At 37.6% G+C, this 22598-nt stretch overlaps 1 protein-coding gene across 1 annotated transcript in view; it reads right to left on the bottom strand.

Moving 5' to 3' along the window:
* Positions 1–8404: 8404 nt before the first annotated feature.
* Positions 8405–22598, bottom strand: part of LOC116165046 (ATP-dependent helicase brm) — a 32508-nt gene continuing 18314 nt past the window's right edge. Inside the window, exons 15-18 of the mRNA XM_031479314.1 lie at positions 16256–17117; positions 15992–16203; positions 15817–15943; positions 8405–9087 (exon numbers count right to left, since the gene is read on the bottom strand). Coding sequence (XP_031335174.1) covers positions 8785–9087; positions 15817–15943; positions 15992–16203; positions 16256–17117 — 1504 coding nt within the window. The 3' untranslated portion in view covers positions 8405–8784. The remainder of the gene's footprint in view (positions 9088–15816; positions 15944–15991; positions 16204–16255; positions 17118–22598) is intronic.

Raw genomic sequence — 22598 nt, 5'->3', positions numbered from 1 at the left:
CTGATTGTTTACCTCCTACTATATACACACGGCGCGCAACTGCAACGCGCGCGGCGTGATCACTTTGAACAACAGCGGAAATTGAATTATTGTTAAGTGATTTACTTTGCAAAACGCATGCACGCGTGCACAAGTCATTAATCTTGTTATGCACAGAGACAGGAAAATTTATACATATTTTTTGAAAATCACTTCTTAAAAGTCTTAGACACATTTCTTCCGTTCGCAAGGTCAAACAAATGACACTCTTTGTTAGAGGTGTATCCCAGGTGAACGTAAGAGCAACGTCCAAACCATCTCAAAATAGGTACCGCAAAAGTTTCGAGAAAATATTGGCGCGGTTATTAGCCGTTTTTCTTTCTTAATATCTAAAAACAGCAGATTCGCTTTGTTCGTTTGGAACGGATAATAACAAATTTACGTATTCGGTTAGCGGTAAGGCCATGTGCAGACGTAAAGTGGTATTTTTAGACCGAGTTTGGATTTTAGCCAAAGTATTCTACGAAAAAGTTTCATTAGGGTCAACTAAACTCTTTCCACCTTTAGACTTAATGCGCATTTTGCAAATGGAATTTCCCTTGATTCGCAAAATACTTTTCTTTGTCCCGTGCTAAAAATGACCGCTTATGATTTTTTGCGAGCGTAATTTGTAAAAATATTTTTACACGTGGTATTAGCATAAACAAACGGTAAATTGTTATAGTAAGTGGACCCATTTAGTTTTCGGAACTGACGACGCATGACAAATTTGTAGTCTCCATTGCGGGTACAATGAGACTCTATGGAATCAGAAGTAAGTAATTTATTTAAAGCAAGGTATTGACCTTTTTTCTAATTTCTTTAAATATCTACCTATTAGGTAATACCCATACGTACGCAGTTCAGCAAATATACAAAAACACGTGTTCTTTTTCTCAAAATTTGTAAACAGTAAAAATTGGTCACAAATGTAGCGGGTACTCTGCAAGTTGGTAGCACTACTAGAAATTGTAAACAAGTTAAAAAGTAATCGTAAACGATTTACATAAAGCGCATTTCCACTTGCATTCATTTCCCATTTGTAAGATGCAACTTCTGTTAAAATCGTAGAAATCCGGCCACAAATATGAAAGATAGCATTGCACATGGGCAATCCATTGTCGACGTGCTACTTCAATTTCAGTTTATGAGAAGAATTTCATTTCAATGCTTTTCTAAATAAGAAAGTTGGAACTGCGCATGCGCAAACCTCAATTTTAAAACTAATGTTAGATTTTCCTTTCTTCCAAGCGCCTAAGTACCAAATTTCACTTAAATAGTTCCATAGATAAAAAAGTTGGCACGGCGCATGCGCAAAATAAAATTTTGAAACTGGCGCTAGATTTTCCTTTATTCCAAGTGCCTATGTATCACATTTCATTTAAATTCTTCCATAAATAAAAAGTTGGCACTGCGCATGCGCAAAACCAAATTTTGAAATTGGCGTTTGATTTTCCTTTATACCAAGTGCCTATGTATCAAATTTCGTTTAAATTCTTCCATAAATAAAAAAGTTGGCACTGCGCATAACCAAATTTTGAAATTGGCGTTTGATTTTCTTTTATCCCAAGTGCCTATGTATCAAATTTCGTTTAAATTCTTCCATAAATAAAAAAGTTGGCACTGCGGATGCGCAAAACCAAATTTTGAAATTGGCGTTTGATTTTCCTTTATTCGAAGTGCTTCTGTATCAAATTTCGTTTAAATTCTTCCATAAATAAAAAACTTGGCACTGCGCATGCGCAAAACCAAATTTTGAAATTGGCTTTTGATTTTCTTTTATCCCAAGTGCCTATGTATCAAATTTCGTTTAAATTCTTCCATAAATAAAAAAGTTGGCACTGCGCATGCGCAAAACCAAATTTTGAAATTGGCGTTTAATTTTCCTTTATTCCAAGTGCCTATGTATCAAATTTCATTCAAATACTTTTATAAGTAAAAAAGTTTGCAATTCGGTTTATAAATGGTCGAGATGCGAAAAAGGGCACTGTGAATTTTGAATCGATTCGATTCAACTTTTGGCATTGCGTATTATATGGTTAAAGCTATGCCCATATTGAATTTCATGCAATTCAGTTCATAACTAACGGAGATGTAAAAGCGATCGAACATTTCTAAACAAAGTTATCGTTCACACGGACAGATAGATGGACAGACAGACAAGGGAACAGACGGACAGACCAACAGGCAGACGACAGATAGCAATGCAAAATTATAAACGATCTCTAGGATCGTTAATAAACGGCAAAAGTGTAAAATTATGGAACATGTAAAAAACGGTTTTTTGTTTTTTTTACAATAACTTTTTTTGTAAGCGGTACAGAAAAAATTCCTTCCTTGGTACAAGACTCGACACCATAACGAACCAAATAGCGAAAAAAGTAGAACAATAGCTCTTAAGATAAAAAAACTAGTAGCGTCGCAAAGTTAGCGGACGGACGGACGGACGGACAAAGTGGCCACAATAGCGCATTTTTTTAAATTTTTGTGGAAATGCGCTAAAAATGTTTGAAAGTTGAAATAGCTACTTTCTTGTTTTGCTATGGATGTTACTGCCACCCAGTGGAAAGTCAGCTGTGGTATATGCTTCCACGCTGACAACATCCTCGTGTGGTAACTGTGGAAGTAAGGACGAAACCAATCTGTTCTTTTAGTCCAAAACGTAGTGAGATCAGACTCTGTTCAAAATTCAGGATTAAATATCTGTTTACATAAACTTTCATTTGCCCGCATGAGGGGTAGTGATACCAGCAAGTGCTTAGTGTGTTGAGAAGTCACCCTCGGTCTATACTGGCCAGGACCAAGCCAAACATGTGTTCAAAGCAAAATGAAACGAATCCATCCCGAAAGGGCGGCAAATTAAACTTTTACAATTTAATGTCGATAGTTCAGTTTTCTATGCAAAATGGTTACGAATTCACTCAATTTTTAGAAATTTTGTATATTCAGTTCTAAATTACAGCCGAGAACAATTTTTCTTCAGTTTTTTTAATGAGGTGATCATTTTTAAAATGAACATGTACAGAATCACAAGATCATAGGAGAAAAATGGCATTTCCAATTCAGCTGGACAAAAATGAGTCGGAAACGCTCCTGTTTGCGCATACAACAAGGTTGGCTAGTCCAGTCATTCTATGCCAAAAAACGGCACATAGAACTCGTGTAGTTGCAATTCTTTCTAGAATATGGGTGGTTCAAGGTCCTATGATAATTGTGTAATAATGTCCCGAGCAATTTCGATGCCGCCGAGGAGAGGGGAGGGGGTTGAAGCTACAGTTTTGCGATTTTTCGGCTATATCTCGAAAATTATGGGTCGTAGGGAAAACATTTCTTATCAAAATCGAAAGTTCATAACATTTTCTACAACTTCGTTTCTATACATCTTTTCCAAAACACGCATCTTTTTTCAGCTCTCGAAGGTGAGCAATTTAAAAAATCTCTGATTTTAACGTACAAGTGGATGGTTTTAGGGAATTACGTTACCTTCAAGAATCATTGACGGCGACCATCATTGACAAGGACAGGAATTTTTCTTTCATTTTTTCTCGGGAACGATATATTATAGCATTTGAAGTTGTGATTCGACAGATACATACCCTCAAGATCTTTTAATCTCCTTTTGATATGAGTATCATCTCCCACCAACGAATCCATCGCGTCCCTTCCCTCCATGTCCATCTACGAAATATTTGAACACTGGTCCCATTTCCCTTGACTTTTGTCATTGCGCTCGGACAAAAAAGATTTAACAGTTGCCGACCAAAATGTAGGTATATAAACAATTATACCTCCATGTGTCACATATGTTTCCACTTTTTTTAATGTTTATTTTAAAAGTACGGATGCCTAAGTTTAAGATTTTTCTTTATTTCTCTACAAGTGTTCTTTATTAAAATTTTAGAGGTTGTTTACAGTCTCGTTGGTTGAAATCACAAATCATTCAAAAATAGGAAGTTAATAATGTGTGCAGGTATTGACTAAACCTTTGTATTAAACAAAGCTAATAGCCATGGTCCGCGCTAATTTTTACGTTTCCTAGACCGTGAACGCTACTGGTTGCGCTCACGAGCTAGGAAATTTTCTTAGTGGCAAACACTCCGTTTCGATTTCCTAGCTAGACAGTGAGCGCAACGCACTTGCTTTATTATTACGCATGTTTTTGTTACAGCCCAAAAACTGCTCAAACCTCCAAAAAAGGATTTCTTTTATAATTCTTGTTAGAAAGAACATATAAATGTCCGGTTTTCTGTGTTAGTAAAAAGACAACTATGAATTTAAAAAAATTGCGTATACGCAACCCAACCTTTTACCTTTGCGCAATGCAATTTTCTTATTTGTTAAGGTATTTAAATGAAATTTTGTATGTAGGCACCTCGAATAAAAGGAAAACTAATACCGAATCAACAAATGTGTTTTACAAACTGTGATCTGGTGGGACAGAATCAACCCCTTAAGTGTGTTGTGTAAAAATGATGTATGTGTGAACATCTCTAGGATCGTTCGATATTCAGTTGTATCGGATTCTTAGGCTCGATGCACACTTGCGTGTTTTCAAGTCGCGTGCAAGCTGCGAGCAAGCCGCGTTGCGCTTAGTTTGTTTCTGTCATTACACATTGGAGCGGTTTAAATCGCCGACCGCCGCTAATATATAAAGACGCATTCCCTAAGTTCTTTCCAAGCAAAATGGATGACTATCAACGCGTTACGTTTGCTTTCTCAGTGTATGAATATTTATATGACAATAAAGAACAACATGGGTTCACCACATGGTTAGTGCTCCTTCGTTTCCCTATTTCAAGATCTTCTCAGAGACGAAACGAAATTCTTGTCTTTATTCTATCATGGAACGGTCCTGATCTTGTGTCCCATATTGTTGGTTGGTTCAGCAAAGAGTTTATGGTTACTCTTTGGCATCAGGTAATAACTCTGTATCAACGTTGACTTCCATCGTGTGTACCTACTCGTTGATTGCCTAGCACAGTCACAGACTGCGCGGCGTGTTGTGGAAGCCGCGTGTATGCGGCGGCGTAGTAGAAACTGGCGTCCTCCAAAAACAAGTCTAGTGCACGCTACTTGCAAGCAGCTTGCCCGCCGCGGTTCTGCTCGAGTGTGTACTGCGCAACTAGAGCCCATGCACTGCTAAACCGCCGGCGTTCGCACGCAACTTGAAAACCCGCAAATGTGCATCGAGCCTCACTGTTACTAATGATCTACTGTCAGGCGTTTTGAATATAATAACTCACGTACTATTGCGCTCACTGTATAGGGAACGTAAAAATGCATACCGTTGAGTGAATGCTAATATAGGTACTTAATGCATAGCGCAGCTCAGCTGTTCTGCATTTACCTATACTCGTATTAAAACGTTGGGAATAATACAGAACTCGTATATATATTTAATGTTGGCCGCAATAATGTGCCTAATTTGCGTTGTTTTTGATATTTATAGGAACCCTGAAATATTTAGTTTATAAAGTTATTTCTAGTCAAGGTTACAAGAAATTTGTAAATCTGTTGTTTTACAAGTAGATGTAGGTACCTAGATATGCGTATTCTACTTATACAGGGTAACATCTACAAGGATCCACCCTTACTATAACGTTTGAATATAAATTTTATATTCAAAATATTGATTGAATAATATTCAGATTTATTATTCAACGCTATAACTGAGAAACGAGATGATATAGTTGCGCAGTTATTTCCGCTAAACATATATGATCACTGAGGGGATTAAATGAACGATTTTCATTTGTTTTCCTATCCCTATGCCAATTCCTTCAGTGCTCAACTCAGACTTAAAATCTTAAAAAAGCATCACTGATCAAAGGACCGCATAGCCCATGTGATTAATGAAATCTTTTGAAAATTCATCTGTGTAAGTAAATTACTTTTTTTGTGTAAACGCACATTATATTTACTTATTATTTTTTTAAATATAATGATTAAAACTAAAGGTAATGTAATTGCGCCTTTGTAAGGGGAGCTCTTCTGCAGACGGTGAAGCTCTAGAAAAGGGTGCCGGATTCGCATTTACCGTTTGAAAAACAACAATTATCAATAAATCTAAGCAGAAAACATGAAAAAGAATCGGAAAAAAACAATTTTTTTTATTTATACAAAATGGTTATACAGTGATATTCATTCAGCAGGTTTTTATCATTTAAAAGTAGACATAGGAAATGCCTGTCTACTTTTACATGATAAAAAGTCTCCTGAAAGAAATCCCTATGTCTACTTCTAGGTACATGAATATCACTGCATACATAACTAGTAGGAGTTCCCTTAGTTTGCGCGCACGTCATCGGTGTATTATGACCTTACCTGACGTACCCAATGAATAAGGTATTCTTTATTCATTGGACGTACCTATACGTATGTAGGCAATCATACACAGTGCTGCATTGTGGGTAGGATGCCCATCGCATGAACAGTAGTTATTTACAACAGGTTGTTTATGACGCAATCTTTTACTAACAAGGTGACATTATTATTTGGACGTAAAGGAAAAAAAACATTTTGATCAACGCCCGCAGTACTTGGCAGCAGAAGTCAGGAAGCGCCTGCAATCTTGACTACTATAGAGGAAATACAATTCCTCTATTTCCATACTCGCTTTCATGTCAAAACCACGGCCGTTTCGCGCCATTTTCGAATCTGGGCAGCAGTCGGTGTTACAACTGGCGGTTCTTTTATACACAAATAGGAAAGGACATCGAATACAAACTCATTTTTTTGTGCGTAAGAAAAAACGAAAACATATAAAATATGTTATGCACACAACCATGCGATGCCAGCAGGGCCGGCCCATGCATATGCGGCGCCGTATCGGGGGGGCTCGAGCAGTACATGTAGGAGCCAGATTTTCCTTATTGAAGTTAGGAGTTTCATCGTCTTCAACTTTTAACCAGAACTTTCATGCACTATCGTCTCCATTACTGGACCATGGTTTGTGCATCCAATTAAAATTCTGCGGATGTTCCTTCATACCTCCACAGATCCGGTCAAAGCTGCTGCGATGGGTGTTGCAGATCATGGAGTGAGATATTTTTGCAAATTCGTTTTTTTGGTTGGTTTTTAGTGCACTTTCACTTAAAAAAAATGCACATTTACGCTCTCGATATGTCTGCCTAAGACACAAAAGCTCCGAAACTACACCACTTACAGACATATTGCTGTCATTCGATCATAAATTACAAATTATTTTATGTTTGTATTCCCGTTAAGGCATGAAAGTTCCAGGAGGGCTATTAAAATCGAAAAAACAAATTCGAAAGTACACTCTTCGCCTCTTGCTCACAAGCGGCATAATGAATTTTGTTCGTCTTTCATTGCCACCCGTTTCTGATTTTCCCAACTGAATGGTGAACTGCTTATATTATCTATAACACAAATATTCATTTAATATAATCTTTGCACAGTTGACATAAAAGTCTATTTATATTCAACCATTCAACTTGCGTTTTAAAACTGACTGTGTTGGGTCAGGTCGTAGATACAGTTGCACCAACATCGCTAACAGGTTTCTGACATTGTCTTTTTTTTAGTCTTTCTAGAGGTTTGCCCGATTTAGAAATTTCTGAAATAGAAGTCACTGTTCGCAGGCTAATATTTATTCGTTTAAATCCTTATAAATATGACCTTTACTGGAATTTGATGCCTGAGACTCTTTCATTTCCATACATATCTACACTCAAATCATTCACCTTGGACAGGCTATGAAGAACGATAATCAATCAATTCACTCTAGCTCTACTTAGCTCAAACAGCTTATCAACCTCCGTAGCACACATCTTGCAGTGACTTGAACCATGACATAGTAAATGGTCCTAATAGTTTTGTAACGTTTATATGGTTGTTGTGTTCATAAAAGTATTGCATACTAAAAAATCATCTGTTGTATTCTGTGATATTCTTAGATGATTCGCTCATTTGTATTTTCTAATTTGATGCACAAACTGTACAGGTTTTTGGAGGGACTTCAAGTTCCACTGAAACGTCAATAGCCACAAAGTAGAGCCATTTACACAGTCTCATCCTTTTCAGTTTGGATACATTTCTGGGAGATACAAACGCCAACTGCGGTGATAAAACAGTATTTTACCATTAGCCCCAAAGATCAGTTAGTGGCATCTTACGAAGCTTAAGTGGTTAGTGCATTACACTTATTTCATATTCATATTCCTGCATTATCATCCAGCGCACACATTGGCCCAAATGGGACTCAAATTAATTAAGATTGCTTTCTTCACTAAACACGGGATGATAATATGTTAACCGTATATCATACAGCTTTGAAGCAATGGGACAAAGCAAAGACAAGAACAAAAAATGTTCTAAAAAAGCATTATTCTGTTGGTCGCTAAATGTCTTTGTGCTATATAACTATAGTAATCTCTTACCAGCTTTATAGAATCAGGTTGTGATTGATTTACACTTTGTAAAACACAGTTATCATAAATTTGATAAAATTCCTTCATACACTTACAGTCATAATTCTACAAACATAAAAAATGAATACTTAAAACTAAAGCAAAACTAATTAGGAAGAAAAGTTCTTGCTCATAGATCTCCTACCACTAATAATCAATACTTACATATGATAAATAAATTGGTTAAAATCGTTCTAAACATAATTAATTTAGCAAAAATCAAATTAAATTACCATATGTGCATTACACATATTACAAGAAAAGCTTGTACAATTTTCACATTTAGTACCTTTACAATATCAACCTAAAAATACTACAGCTACATTTTCCAACCTTAATCGTCATCGTCTTCATCATCGTCAGAGATATATTTTTTGGCAGATCTTCTTCGGCGACTAGACGGTGGCCTTCTACTCTTAATTTTTATTTTCATTTTAACTGTTGAATCTGTGTCAGATTTATTTCCATCATCTTTATCATCTGAATCTCCATCCACCTCGATCCTTTGCCTTGCATTTGTGAATACTGATTGCAGAACAATGCTGTCCTCATGAATTACAGAAGCTTCTTCGTTATACGTTTGTGCATTTTGACATAAAAGCATAAAATCACGTTCCAAATCTTGTAAATCGCCATACTGTAAAATACGAAATTTCAAAATTGTTAAAAAAAAAAAATATATTAAAAAAAAACAGTGATTCAGATATAACAATTTTTTTTTAACTTCAAAATATGTGATATGATTTCAAATGGAATAATAAACTGAGTAAGTGTAAGTGAAAGAACGATACTTGAGTGCATCGATATTTTATATCACAGTGATTAACGTAAATAATTTTTCATTTCTGTGTGCTATAAATTTAAATTTAATTATTATATATCTTTTGCGTGTATTCATGTTTAATGACCGTTTGCACCAACAAATTTGCTTGAAATGTATGGCAACGATTATCGCGACAATGGTTGGCATGGATTTTAAGATATTGTAACGTGATTTATAAATTCGGGTTCGATTTATATCAATATTTATTAAACAAAACTAAAACACTATAAAAACCGTACAATTTATATCGATTATTTATATCACACACACTTCGCAATTTATATTTCCGCGCTCGATCTCGTTCGGTAGTAGACTGTCGCGATGTTCTGTCCGCAACCATTTATACACGCAAGCAATGTAAATCCAGCACATTCGCGTACATTCTCGAATAGTCCTACACAATCCCACTATCGCGCGCGTAGAAAATTCCAGAGCGCCAAAGGCGACGTCATGTCTGGAGCATTTCCGTTACACTGCCCCCTTCTTAATTCTGGACGTCTCGTTCAGAAACTGCGTTAGTATTACTTTTTAATGCCTCGTGTCGGAATCTGCAGTCAGAGCCTGCTCGACAAACACCTTTCTTGAAAAAGTAACAGTCCACAGTTTTGCAGAGGGTCGTCCCCTGTGGGTTGAAGCAGCATACTGTAATTCGAACGCTAGTATTTCTAAAAATCACTTCGATCATGGTTCGCACTATCTTCCAGTCCAACCCATCTAAACCACATCCAATCTTCGGGATCGCCAAGCTATTTATGTCATAGTATGCCATGAGTTTCTTTAAGCTTTTTAAAGCAGACCAGAGGTTTTCATAGGTGGGTTTGCCTTCTGACGTTTTCTTTGAAACCAAGTAGAACAAAGAGCGTTGACTATCTTCCAAGCGCAGTACTTTACCCACTCGTGGTCTTTGCTTTAACAACTCGTCTATTCTTTCAAATCTTTTCCGATATACGGAAGCTATACCTCTACCCATGCGAAGGTCTTCGGCGACACAATGGGCGATGGAAACGTTAACCGGAAGCTCAAAAATATTTTGACAAATTTCCTGAGTAACGCCAAATCGAGCTTTCTTCCGCTGGGCGTAATTTGACATAAAATCGTTAAAGTTTGGCTCGATCCCAAAGCTGCGTTCCTCTTCTCGAATACCTCTAACTTCTTCGTTGTTGTTGGATCCGGCATATCGTGCGAGTCGATTAATGTGGACAACTTTCGGTTTCCGGTGGTTCATTCTGATACGATATATCACGTCATTTATTTTCTTGATCACCTCATACGGACCTTCCCATTGTCTTTGTAGCTTGGGAGAAAGACCCCTTCGTCTCTGTGGATTGTGCAGCCATACCAGATCTCCAGCTTCAAAAGTTTCATTGGCCGAGCGGAGGTTGTATTGATTTTTCATGCGATCGCTGGCAATCTGAATATGACTTCTAGCCAAGTCGTGAATATCGTTCATCTTCGCCTTTAGTTGGTCAACATAATTTTCACCTGCGACATATTCTTCATGGGGTTTACGCCCAAACTCGAGGTCACATGGAAGGCGTAGTTCACGACCCAACATAAGGCAGGCAGGAGTCTGACCCGTGGTCTCGTTGACGGCTGATCGATATGCCATAAGGAACAGGTGGAGGTACTGGTCCCAATTTTTCTGATGTTCTGCCACGACTTTTGAAAGATATTTACCCATCGTTCGATTCATTCTCTCCACCATTCCATCTGACTGAGGATGCAAAGGTGTTGTTCTGGTTTTATTGGCTCCTACCAATCGACAAACATCTTGGAACAAAGCCGATTCAAAGTTCCTTCCTTGGTCTGAATGGATTTCTATAGGAACACCAAAACGTGTAAAGAACTCCTTTACCAACACTTCTGCAACTGTTGCTGCCTCTTGGTTTGGAATGGCGTAAGCTTCAGTCCACTTTGTGAAATAATCCATAGCGACTAGGATATATTTATTTCCGCCATCTGTCTCGGGAAACGGTCCTGCGATATCGATAGCAACTCGTTCCATCGGACTACCAACGTTATACTGCCTCATGGGTGCCTTCTTCTTGGAAACTGGTCCGTTTCCAGTAGCACATAACTCACATTTTTGACACCATCGCCGGACATCTTCTTTACGGTTGACCCAATAGAATCGCTCACGTACCCTTTGCAACGTTTTCGTAATACCAAAGTGTCCTCCGGAAGCGCCGTCATGCAATTTTCGCAATACTTCCGACACTTTGCTTCTAGGTACTACTAATTGCAGCGTCGATTCGGTGCCATCTTCACTTTCAAGGGTCCTATACAACAGGTTGTCTTTCAGAGTCAGGCTATTCCATTGGCCCCAATAACTCTTTACTTCAGGACTTGTGGCACTAATGTCTTGCCAGTCTGGTCTTTGTCCGTGGCGCATCCAATTCAGAACAGTTTTTATACTTGGGTCGTTTTCTTGGGCCGTTTTGATTTCCCTTGGCTTCCATTCCTCACTCTCTACAGTTGTTCGTTGCAGATGGCCAATCTTGTCTTCTATTTTAGAACAATGTGTGCAGTTGTCCTTGCACGGTCTTCTTGACAAAGCGTCTGCATTATTGTGAACTTTTCCAGCCCTGTGTTCAATGTCGTAGTCATATTCCTGAAGACGTTCTAACCATCTTGCCACCTGTCCTTCTGGGTTTCGGAACTGCAAGAGCCACTTTAGCGCTGCATGATCTGTCCTTATCAGGAACTTGCGGCCGTAAAGGTACTTATGGAAATGTTCGCATGCCTTTACCACACCCAGGAGCTCTCGCCTAGTCACACAATAATTCCTCTCGGGTTTCGACAGTACTTTGCTGAAATAGGCAATGACTCTTTCCTGTCCGTCTTGCAATTGAGAGAGAACAGCTCCAATGGCGGTGTTACTGGCATCGGTATCTAGCACAAACTTTCCCTCATTTCTGGGGTAGCCAAGGATAGGTGCGCTAGTAAGAGCTTGCCGGAGATGTTCGAAAGCTCTTTGACAGTCTTCACTCCATTCGTACTCATTGCCCTCTTCTGTCAACTTTATTAATGGTTTGGCAATGTTGGCAAATCCTTTCACGAATCGTCTATAATAGGTGCACAAACCGAGGAAACTTCGAATCTCGTGCTTGTTCTCAGGAATCGGCCACTCTTGAATCGCTATAATCTTCTCTGGGTCAGCTGTAACACCATCACGAGATACGATGTGCCCCAAATATTTAACTTCTTTTTGGAACATAAAGCATTTCTTGGGACTTAGTTTTAAATTGGCCTCTCGTAATCGTCCAACACCTCTCTCAGGTTCTTTAGGTGTTCTTCAAAAGTTTTTCCTACGACAATTACATCATCCAAATATACCAGACATGTCTGCCACGTTAGTCCCCTTAGAACTGCTTCCATAAGTCTCTCAAACGTCGCGGGGGCATTACACAATCCGAAAGGCATTACTGTGAATTGCCAAAGTCCAGAGCCTATAGAAAACGCGGTCTTCTCTCGGTCTGTCGATTCCATCCCCACTTGCCAATAACCACTCTTTAGATCGAGTGTGGAAAACCATTGGGCTCCAGATAGAGTGTCCAAGGTGTCGTCTATTCTTGGCAGTGGATAGCTATCTTTCTTGGTGACCGAATTTAACAGACGGTAGTCAACGCAAAATCTGGTGGAGTCATCCTTCTTCTTTACAAGCACTATCGGTGACGACCAAGGACTATTCGATGGCTCAATGACACCTTGTTTTCTCATGTCTCTAATAATCTCCTCCGCTTCGTCTCGTTTAGCCAATGGGAGTCGCCTTGGCTGTTGTCTAATCGGTTGGGAATTGCCAGTATTTATTTTATGGGTGACTATGCTTGTCTTGCCCTTGTCCTGGTCGTTTACCGCGAATACATCTCGGAATTCCACAAGCATATTTTTCACCTTTTGTCGTTGTCTATTGTCCAAATCAGGGGTGTTTTTAATGACCATATCTATCAGCTCTCTTGGATACTTTCCTTTAGATAGATTTTCCGATCTCACAGAGCAAATAACCGAGATGGGCACACACTGTCCAACTACAGTTCGTTTGCTTAGCTTAACAGGACTATCTTTCAAATTCATAATTCGAATCGGAACGCCATTTTGAACTTTTACCAGAGCCCTAGCCACTAGAAATTCCTTTTCGTTTAGTGCTTCGACTATCCGTAGGCTTCCCTGGCGACAATATCCATCTAAAGTGGTCATTATAATTTTTTCACTAAGTCCGGGTATAATGACGTCATGAGTGGTTAACAGGCGGATGCATCTTCTTTGTCTTCATGGAAAGGGAGTTCTTCATCGCCGACCTTTAACACGCCCTTTTTCACGTCTAACCTCGCGTCTAACACAGCTCCGAGTTTCTTAAGAAGATCCATCCCCAAGATGAATTGATCAGAAATATCAGCAATTAGCACCTGGTGATTGATGGTGGTCTTTCCGATGGTGACAGACATTTGTATTTCTCCGTGCGTTCTTATTCTTTCACCAGTTGCTGTTTTTAACTGCACGGTCGAAGATGAGATCCGAGAATGATTCTTCAATAACTCTGGTCTTGCAATAGTTCTTGTTGCACCTGTGTCTACTAGTAAGGATCTGTCTTCTCCATTAACTCGGCCGTCGATGTACAAACTCAGAACTTTTCCAGACGACGAAATGTTTACAGTGAAGATCGGGGCTTTGTTTCTGCAGGTCGACGATAGCCCCTTCCTGTCGACCTTTCTTAGTTTTCCGACTGCTGGAATGGTCTTTGGCAGTTGCGGCGAACGTGTCCAATCTCGCCGCAATTCCAACATCGTGGTTCACGTTTCTTTGCCAGTGACTGTATTGCTTTATTGACCTTTTCTTCCATTACTTTACTGACCTTTTTTCCCACTACTTTACTGACCTTTTCTTCCACTACTTTACTGACCTTTTCTTCAAAACTTTCAGAGCCACCTTCCTCTTCGATGGTTCTTACCCGGCTCTCACTGCGAGGTTCCACCATACGTACTCGCGCACTTCCATGACTAGCTTTCTTGGCGGCTTCGAATTCTAACGCATGGGCCAAAGCTTTCTCAATTTTGTCGTGCCTAGCCAGTCTCAAAGCCTGCTGGGCATCTCCATCACGAACGGCATCGATAAATGTTTGTACAGCCAGTTGATCAAGAAAGCTCTCCGGTGCCGTAGGGTATGCCATTCGAATCAGTCTAGCGATGTCCGCTTCAAGTTCCTGCAAACTTTCTCCAGGTTTCTGCATTCGGTTCTTGACTTGGGCATAGTAAAGTTGCTGAAGGTGTTTATCGAGTCGCGCTACTATTTGTTGGAAGTTCTGTTGATCCTGGGGATGGTCCGCAACACATCCAGAGCATCTCCTCTCAGAGCAAGAATCAGGGCTGTAGTTTTGTCTTGAAGAGTCCATTTATTTGCCGCAGCCGCTGCTTCAAACTGTCGAACGTACGTGGTCCAAGGAATCTTACCATCAAAAGTAGGTGGCTTTACTCGGGCTTGCTGAACGTCGCCTTCTACTCTTGTATTTGTTTCTGGGTCGACCTTCTTGTAATGAGTAGACTGTGGCACCTCAAGAAGACGGTCCATCAGTAATTCATCTGGGGCACTACTAGTACGCTCTTCCGTAGTCAGTCGCAAGAATTGCTCGCGCAGCTCTTCATACTTGTGCTCAATCTCAACGAATGTTGCTTTAAATGTTTTGGAAACTTCCGTAATTCTATCTTCAACTTTTTCTTCAATTGATTTATAGACTTCTTCGATAATCTTTCTAGAATTTTCTTCCATTTTCTCGAACTCTTCAAAATTTCTAGAATTTTCTTCCATCTTCTCTTGGTTGCTTTTCATTTCTTGTTGCAACACCTGTTGGCCATTTTGGATTTGCTGGAGCAAATTGAGCATCGTTTCTTCCATTTTAGCGGCAGCAGATCTTGTTACAGGCATACACAAGCAGAAGCACTTAATTTAATCTTACTTTTAATTAATTTAATTAATCCCACCGCTGTCACCAATGTAACGTGATTTATAAATTCGGGTTCGATTTATATCAATATTTATTAAACAAAACTAAAACACTATAAAAACCGTACAATTTATATCGATTATTTTATTACACACTTCGCAATTTATATTTCCGCGTTCGATCTCGTTCGGTAGTAGACTGTCGCGATGTTCGGTCCGCATACACGCAAGCAATGTAAGTCCAGCACATTCGCGTACATTCTCGAATAGTCCTACACAATCCCACTATCGCGCGCGTAGAAAATTCCAGAGCGCCAAAGGCGACGTCATGTCTGGAGCATTTCCGTTACAATATGCTTAAGCTAAGCTCAGCTCAACTTTGTCAGTGCGAACGGGCTTAAGTCCAAGATAACAACATAATAAGCACCAAATTCTGGATGCAGTAATTTGGTAGCTGTTATGCAAGTTCCCTCAAATTTGATCTAAAATTCACCTGCACTTAAAATTGTATGGACATGCTTGAAGAATGACAAGCCAATGACCAGAAAAAACATGGACCAATCAGACGATCATTGCAGAATTTTTAAAGCATTTATGTTTACTTACTTTTCCTTCATCTATCCGATTTACAATTTTGTTGATATCCATTGGTCGTTTTATGATTTCATAATAATCTGGATAATCTTTTCGAGATGGTTGTTTCATAAATTGTTCACTTAACAGTCGTCCATCGCTAAAAAAATTCAGGTATAAAGTAGAACACAAATTGCAAATGACTTACCTGTCGGTATATTTGATTACTATATGCATCAACTTATGCATTTGTCTTCTAGTTTTGTTATCAAAACTTGATTGCCCTCTTCTTCGTTTACTACTAGTACCAGCATCGTTGTCAGAGTCATCACCTCGTCTTCTCCGTTTACGTCCACGTCTCTTCTTGAATTTCTCCTCTTCTTCATCCTCATCGTCATAATCACCACCTTCATCTATTGCCTGTTAACAGTAGTGATATGAGTAAAGAAAAACTATAAAAAAGCAAACGGACCTTGAGCCACTCTTTCTCAGTCAAGCTGTCTGAATAATCAACCTCCTTTCTTTGTCGTGTTCCACGACCAAGTAAACTTTCTTCTGGTTCATCATAATTCCATCGTTCCACTTCATCATCTTCTTTCACCAACCAATCTGGTAACTCGCTTTCTTCTAGTAGCCTCGATTTTCTAGCTGGGCCCAATTTAGCTTCTTCCCGCCGTCGCTCTAGATCCATCTTTTGAAACAATTCGAACTCATCTTCAGAGCGTGCTATCATTTGATTAATAGTTTCGTCATCAGGAACCTCATTTTCTTCCTCCTCATCATCTCCATCTTGATGCAATATGCTTTGCAAAAATTGTTGCCGCTCCGTACCTGTCGATTTTTGATCAAACATACCAGCTTGAATAACCTTTTCGTCCATGTTCAATTTATATCTTGCCGCTGCCAAAATTCTCTCTTCCACCGAATTTACGGTCATGAGACGCAATACACGTACTTCATTTACCTGTCCAATACGATGTGCACGATCTTGTGCTTGCAAATCCTGGTGTGGATTCCAATCCGAATCAAAAATTACGACAGTATCTGCACTTTGCAAATTCAAACCTAAACCTCCTGCTCTTGTGGATAACAAAAATATGAAGTATTCGCTATTTTTACAATTGAACTTTCTAAGCAATTCACCACGATCTTCCGATTTAGTTGTACCATCTAATCTTAAGTAACCGAAACTTCGCCATCCTAAGTAGTCTTCCATTATAGTCATAAGCTGTGTCATTTGGCAAAAGAGAAGCACTCGATGATTAGTTGCCTTTAGTTTTGGTAATATTCTGTCTAGCAACTCAAATTTACCAGATGCTCGATAAATGTCCGGCCTAAAAAATCCTAACTATAAAGACTATATAAAAGAATTGAAATAGTAATGCTAATGACAATGCAAATAATAATTATATTAACGTTTCACGTTTTGATACCAAGTTTCAAAAAAAAGCCAGTTCCCACACTAGACTCGGTTCGTTTATTGTTAATCAGATTTGCTCTCTTGAATAACAGGAATGTCATAGTATAAAGAATAAGATAGTGAGACGACTTGATGGAATTTTTGGAAAACCGAAAATTTGTTACGAACACCAGTATTAATGAACACCCAGTATCTAGAGGCGCTTTGTTATGAAAAGTGTTGTTCCGCAACTATTTATTTCATTAGGAAATTGGAAACAGAAGGTAGAAGCACCTGCTTTAATTTCTAGCGCGGTCTTAGCGGCCGATAAGGAATCCATTTGCCGTATATAATTAATCATTTTTTTAATGTTAATGTGTTAATTAATTTAGTTGTAGGCAGCAAACCTTGACTGTTTGGATTGGGACTTGTGGCATTAGAAGCGCACTTAATTAATATACTTTGAAACATGTCCCAGATTTTTGGGACGTTAGGGAGCCGCACAATCAAATAAAGAAGCTTTAATTTTTGAATGTAAATAGCCGCCCGGGAAATCCGATTTCCATTTCCCCATCTTTTGGGAAGTTTATATAAGGTAACAACACGATTTAGATGGATCTTTTGTTTTTTTTCTTCTGTTCTGTTTAATTTGAAAGGTAAACGTTTGATACTTTCCCTTCTGTTAATTATAAGGGGGATATTGCTGTGCTTTTCCTGCGTTTGCCAGAAGCAAGGCTTTGATGTTCTGGTGGCGCTCGAGTCCGTCCGTTTGGCCGACATCCAGGTGGCCGCCGATAGCCACCACTTTTGCCCGCTGGTGAGATTTAATTCAAATCATTTGTAAATTTAGTTAATTTTCTTTTAATTAAATTTTAATTCCGTTAATTATATTGTTTAATTTTCATGCCACTTTTCCAAACAACACTGATTTGCACAAAAATTTGGATTTAGACACTACGTACTTACTTCAAATTGCGCTGATGATTGCTTTTTATTTTTTAGGAGTGAAAACTAACCCCATTCGAAATTAGAATTATTGTAGATTTGAACATATCATTGATTGAAACCATCTCTAGGTAAATTGAATGAATGGCACATACTTCATGATTTATTAAATAGTTCGGATCCTGGCCTGCTTGGTCTGAAAAGAATTTCAAGCACATGTTTATTTTTTTAAATCCAAGGTGGCTGTGACAATTGAAAAAAAAATAATTTTTTTTGGTTGAACAAGTTACTACCTATGCATTTACGAACATATGAAAGCTTTAAATAACCATATCTTACTCAAAAAACAGAAAATGTTCAGAAACGCAATGCCTAAAATTGTGTACCGGTTATTATTTGTGAAAAACCGTCTGAAAAGGGAGGTTTTCAGAAACTTTATAGAACAAAAGTTGCTTAGAATTAGTCACTCTATCCATCCCTGGACTTTTTTCAATCAAACATTTTCATCCCCGAAAAGGGGTGGCATCCATTCCAAGGGTAAACAAAGTAACCCCCGGTACAAGATCAAATTTGAAGAGAGTAGAGTTAGAACTGTAAATCCAAATTCCGAAAATCAGTGCTGCTGATCTGCTTTCTCCAAAATTTTTAGTACTTTCTCTGAATTGTTTACATATACAGGGTGTCACATATAACTATGTAAAAAAAATTGAGTGGTAGAGGGCATCAAAACAAGCACTTCTTCCAAATAAACCGAGGGTCCAACGTGTTTCGTTTGGGAACCACCCTCACAGAAGTGGTGAAATTTGCATTTCTTCTTTAATTTTTTTCTCAGCAACCATAAGAGTTACAAAGCCAAGTGCCACGTCTTTGAATAGGTTTTCGGGTATGCCCTTTCCGAATTGCAAAATTTTTTCAAAATTCCTACCACGAAATGGCGCACTCCTAAATGGGGGTGCGAAAAATATTTTGATTTTGACGAAATTGGTATCTGAGGGTTTTTGAATATGAAAATCACGAATTTGAAATTAGTTTTTGAAAATTCGAAAAAAAAATATTCCACTGCAGTTCTTGGGCGGGAAACGAAAATGGAGAGACTTCCACGAAATTTGTTGAGTTAAGGAACAAAATTGTCAAGCCGTTTTTAGCGCATTTTTGAAAAAAAATACGCTATTATATTCGTTATTGCTGGCAGGCCGGCTGTCCGCGTTAGATCTCCACAACTACAATAGCTAGAGACTTCAAATTTTCACTAAAAGCTTCCTGCTATAGTGTAGATGTGCAGGCACTAGTCTATTTTGAGTTAGATTACTTGTGAGATCGATAATTGAAGAAAATAATTTCGATATGGTTTTCGGAGGTGCTATAATTTTACCGTTAGATAGCGCTACCAGTATAAAAACTTATTATTTACTTTGTGATTTGTTTTACAAAATGAAGACGTACCGTCAATTGAAATTAAATAATAGTATATTAAGATACAAGTGTATAATCAAGTCTTTAAAGCACGCGCAACGAGTTTAAGGGCACGACGCAAAGCGGAGTGCCTTTAACGTTGCAAGTGCTTTAAAGACCAATTATACAAGTGTATCTTATAGTATTTTTTATTATACCTGCAGTATAATTTAAAAATAGGAAATACAATGAAGTCATATTGACGTTATACTCAAATATACATGTCTAATTAAGTGGGCTGGGTGTTCGTAATTTCACGATTGCCATGGAAATGTCACTTGACGTTTGCTTATAAAAATCATCGTCTTTGTGAATTAAAAGATTTCCGTTGAAAAAGATAATACACCGTCCATTAAATCGATTGTTGTAAAATCTAAACAAACGTTGGTAGGTGTAAAATCCAACTCCAGTAAAGCCTATTATAAAGAATATGAAAAGTTGTTTTCCATGGATGAATAGGAAGTTACTTACGAATACAGTCTTAAATGCATCCATAATGCTGGCATATATGAAGGAAATGTCAAAGGTATTTAAATCTTCTATATTTTGGTGCATTCATTCAAAACTTTAAAGCAATGCTGCGATTAAAAAGTGTAACAGATTTGGAAGCATACCCTAAATTACGCGCGTTTGTGAAAGCTTCAACGAAAGGATAGGTACAAAAGCCAAAGAAATGTTCTGCATTTACAGAAAGCGACCTAAGAGGATTTTTTATTTCATCCAGATGACAGTTTCAAAAGTCATACTTGAAGTATCGTTACTTAGCAACTTTAAAGCATGTGTGTTTTAAAGGCCCTTTTTCGCACGCATTTGAGTGTTTAAAACGGAGATTGTGATTCAGGTATAATAAAATAGTATATTGAAAGACAAGTGTTACAATGCGACCTATTGTAATACGACTATCTTGTGGCACGAGTGGCGACGCCAAGCGTAGCCACGAGTGTCCGCAAGATAGGAGTATTACAATAAAGCATTGTAACACGCGTTTTTCATACTATTTTTTCTATTTCGGTGCTTTAATTTAAAAAAAAATCATTATCAGAAACTATAGGGAACATTAGAACTAACATGTTTTATGTTGGGAACACTTGCCGTTAAGTTTTAGGTTGGCAGCGTAGTAAGACTGACATTTTGAAGTTCAAACATGGAAGTACCCAACGAAGTACCTACTTGTACTAACTAGTAACTGCCAACTTAAGAGATGAGTTACCAAAAAAAACGACTATAATCACTGTCTTTGTACAACTGTTTTCGGCCGAAAACAGTTTTACAAAATCATCATTGTGACACCGAAATAGAAAAAATTAATTATTTAACGCAGCCAAAATTACTCGTGAGATCGATAATTTTAAACTTCGCTAATGTAGTTAATTGAAACTGTCGCAAATAACAAAAAAAAACGATTTAAGTCGATATTATTATACATCGAATAATGCTTTTTGATTATAATGGAACTCTACTTAATAACATTTTTCTGAAACCACTTACTTTAGAAACGGCCCTTTCGTCTCTAAAAAGAGTGAAGAAAATGTGATTTGCCTCTCTAGTGAGGAAAGTAAAAAACAATTGCTGTGTTAATCTCAATCATGACATTTAAAATTGGAACATACTAGTATCTGGATTAGGGCTGGGCGATTACGGGTTTGAATAATCGATTATGAAAAATAATCGTTTACACTGATTAATCGATTAATCAAATAATCGATTAATCAAATAATCGATTAACCAAATAATCGTTTAATCAAATAATCGATTAATCAAATAATCGATTAATCACCTAATCGTTTAATCAAAAGTCGATTGTCACATACAAGGAGTGATAAATATCTGTTTGTATGCATTAATATGTTAATTATTTAATAATAAAAATAAAAAATAATTCCATTACTCTTTTCATCAAATCGTTCATTACTAGGCAGATCGATTAATCAATAATCAACAAAGTGCCCTGGTTCGAATCCGGGTTCGGGCATGGATATTTGCAAATGCATAGTGGGTTGGTTGGTAGAACAGCCTTGGCTGAAACCCTGGCCATTTGAAAATGAAGGTCAAAAATAAAAATAAATAAATAAAAATAAATGATTAGGCAGCTTACTCTCCGATGAGGTGTGCTTTAGTTTTGATGATACAATCTTAATTCATTTTAGCTGCTTAAAGTGACGTTTTAACATCCGCTATAAAATAAAATAATACTTGTGAGCTGTGAGTGCTCCTTTTTGCTTAAACTGATGATCCAGCTAATAATAATCAATTAAAATTTACTTAATAATTGATTAATCAAACAATCGATTAATCAAATAATCGATTAATCAAACAATCGATTAATCAAATAACCGATTAATCAAATAATCGATTAATCAAATAATAGATTAATCGATTAATTTAATAGAATAATCAAACCCGATTATCGATTGATTATAATCGATTAATCGATTTGTTTGCCCAACGCTAATCTGGATTGCTATGTATCAAACTTCATTATTGCATATGATAATTTTTCACTTTTGATTGTAGTTTTATTAAAAATTATGTGTAAAACTTGAGAAGAAGTGTTTTTCAACTCTCGTTCAATGAGACACTTGCTATTTTTATGTGTCAAACTTCGAATTCGAGTTGAATTTTGTTTGAAAAGTGATTTAAAAAACAATTTTGTTCCTTAACTCATCAAGTATGTACCTACACAACAAATTTCATTAGTCGAGTAAAATTAGAGTAATATTTGCTCAAACCTAGAACAAATTCGGGACAAGTAACCGATGTCCGAAACTAGTAGTACCAATAATGCTCTTCAATGTACTAAAAGTCCCCATATGTCCGAGGTGCGGAACATCCTGAAAATTGAGCCGCCATCTTGGATTTTCATGTTTTTTGCTAATAACTTTGTTATTATTTTTTTCGGAAAAAGTGAGGAAAGGGAATTTGTGAAGCTTTAAAATACGAATCCAATGCTTCTTTATTTCTCGAAATCGATTGGAAACTAAGGGCGTTATGATTTTTTTATTGTATCAATAATCGCACT

Source organism: Photinus pyralis, unplaced genomic scaffold, assembly GCF_008802855.1.
Source record: "Photinus pyralis isolate 1611_PpyrPB1 unplaced genomic scaffold, Ppyr1.3 Ppyr1.4_LG2, whole genome shotgun sequence".
Taxonomy (NCBI): Eukaryota; Metazoa; Arthropoda; class Insecta; order Coleoptera; family Lampyridae; genus Photinus; species Photinus pyralis.
The sequence above is the reverse complement of the archived record's forward strand: the minus strand, read 5'-3'. Positions and strand labels throughout refer to the sequence as shown.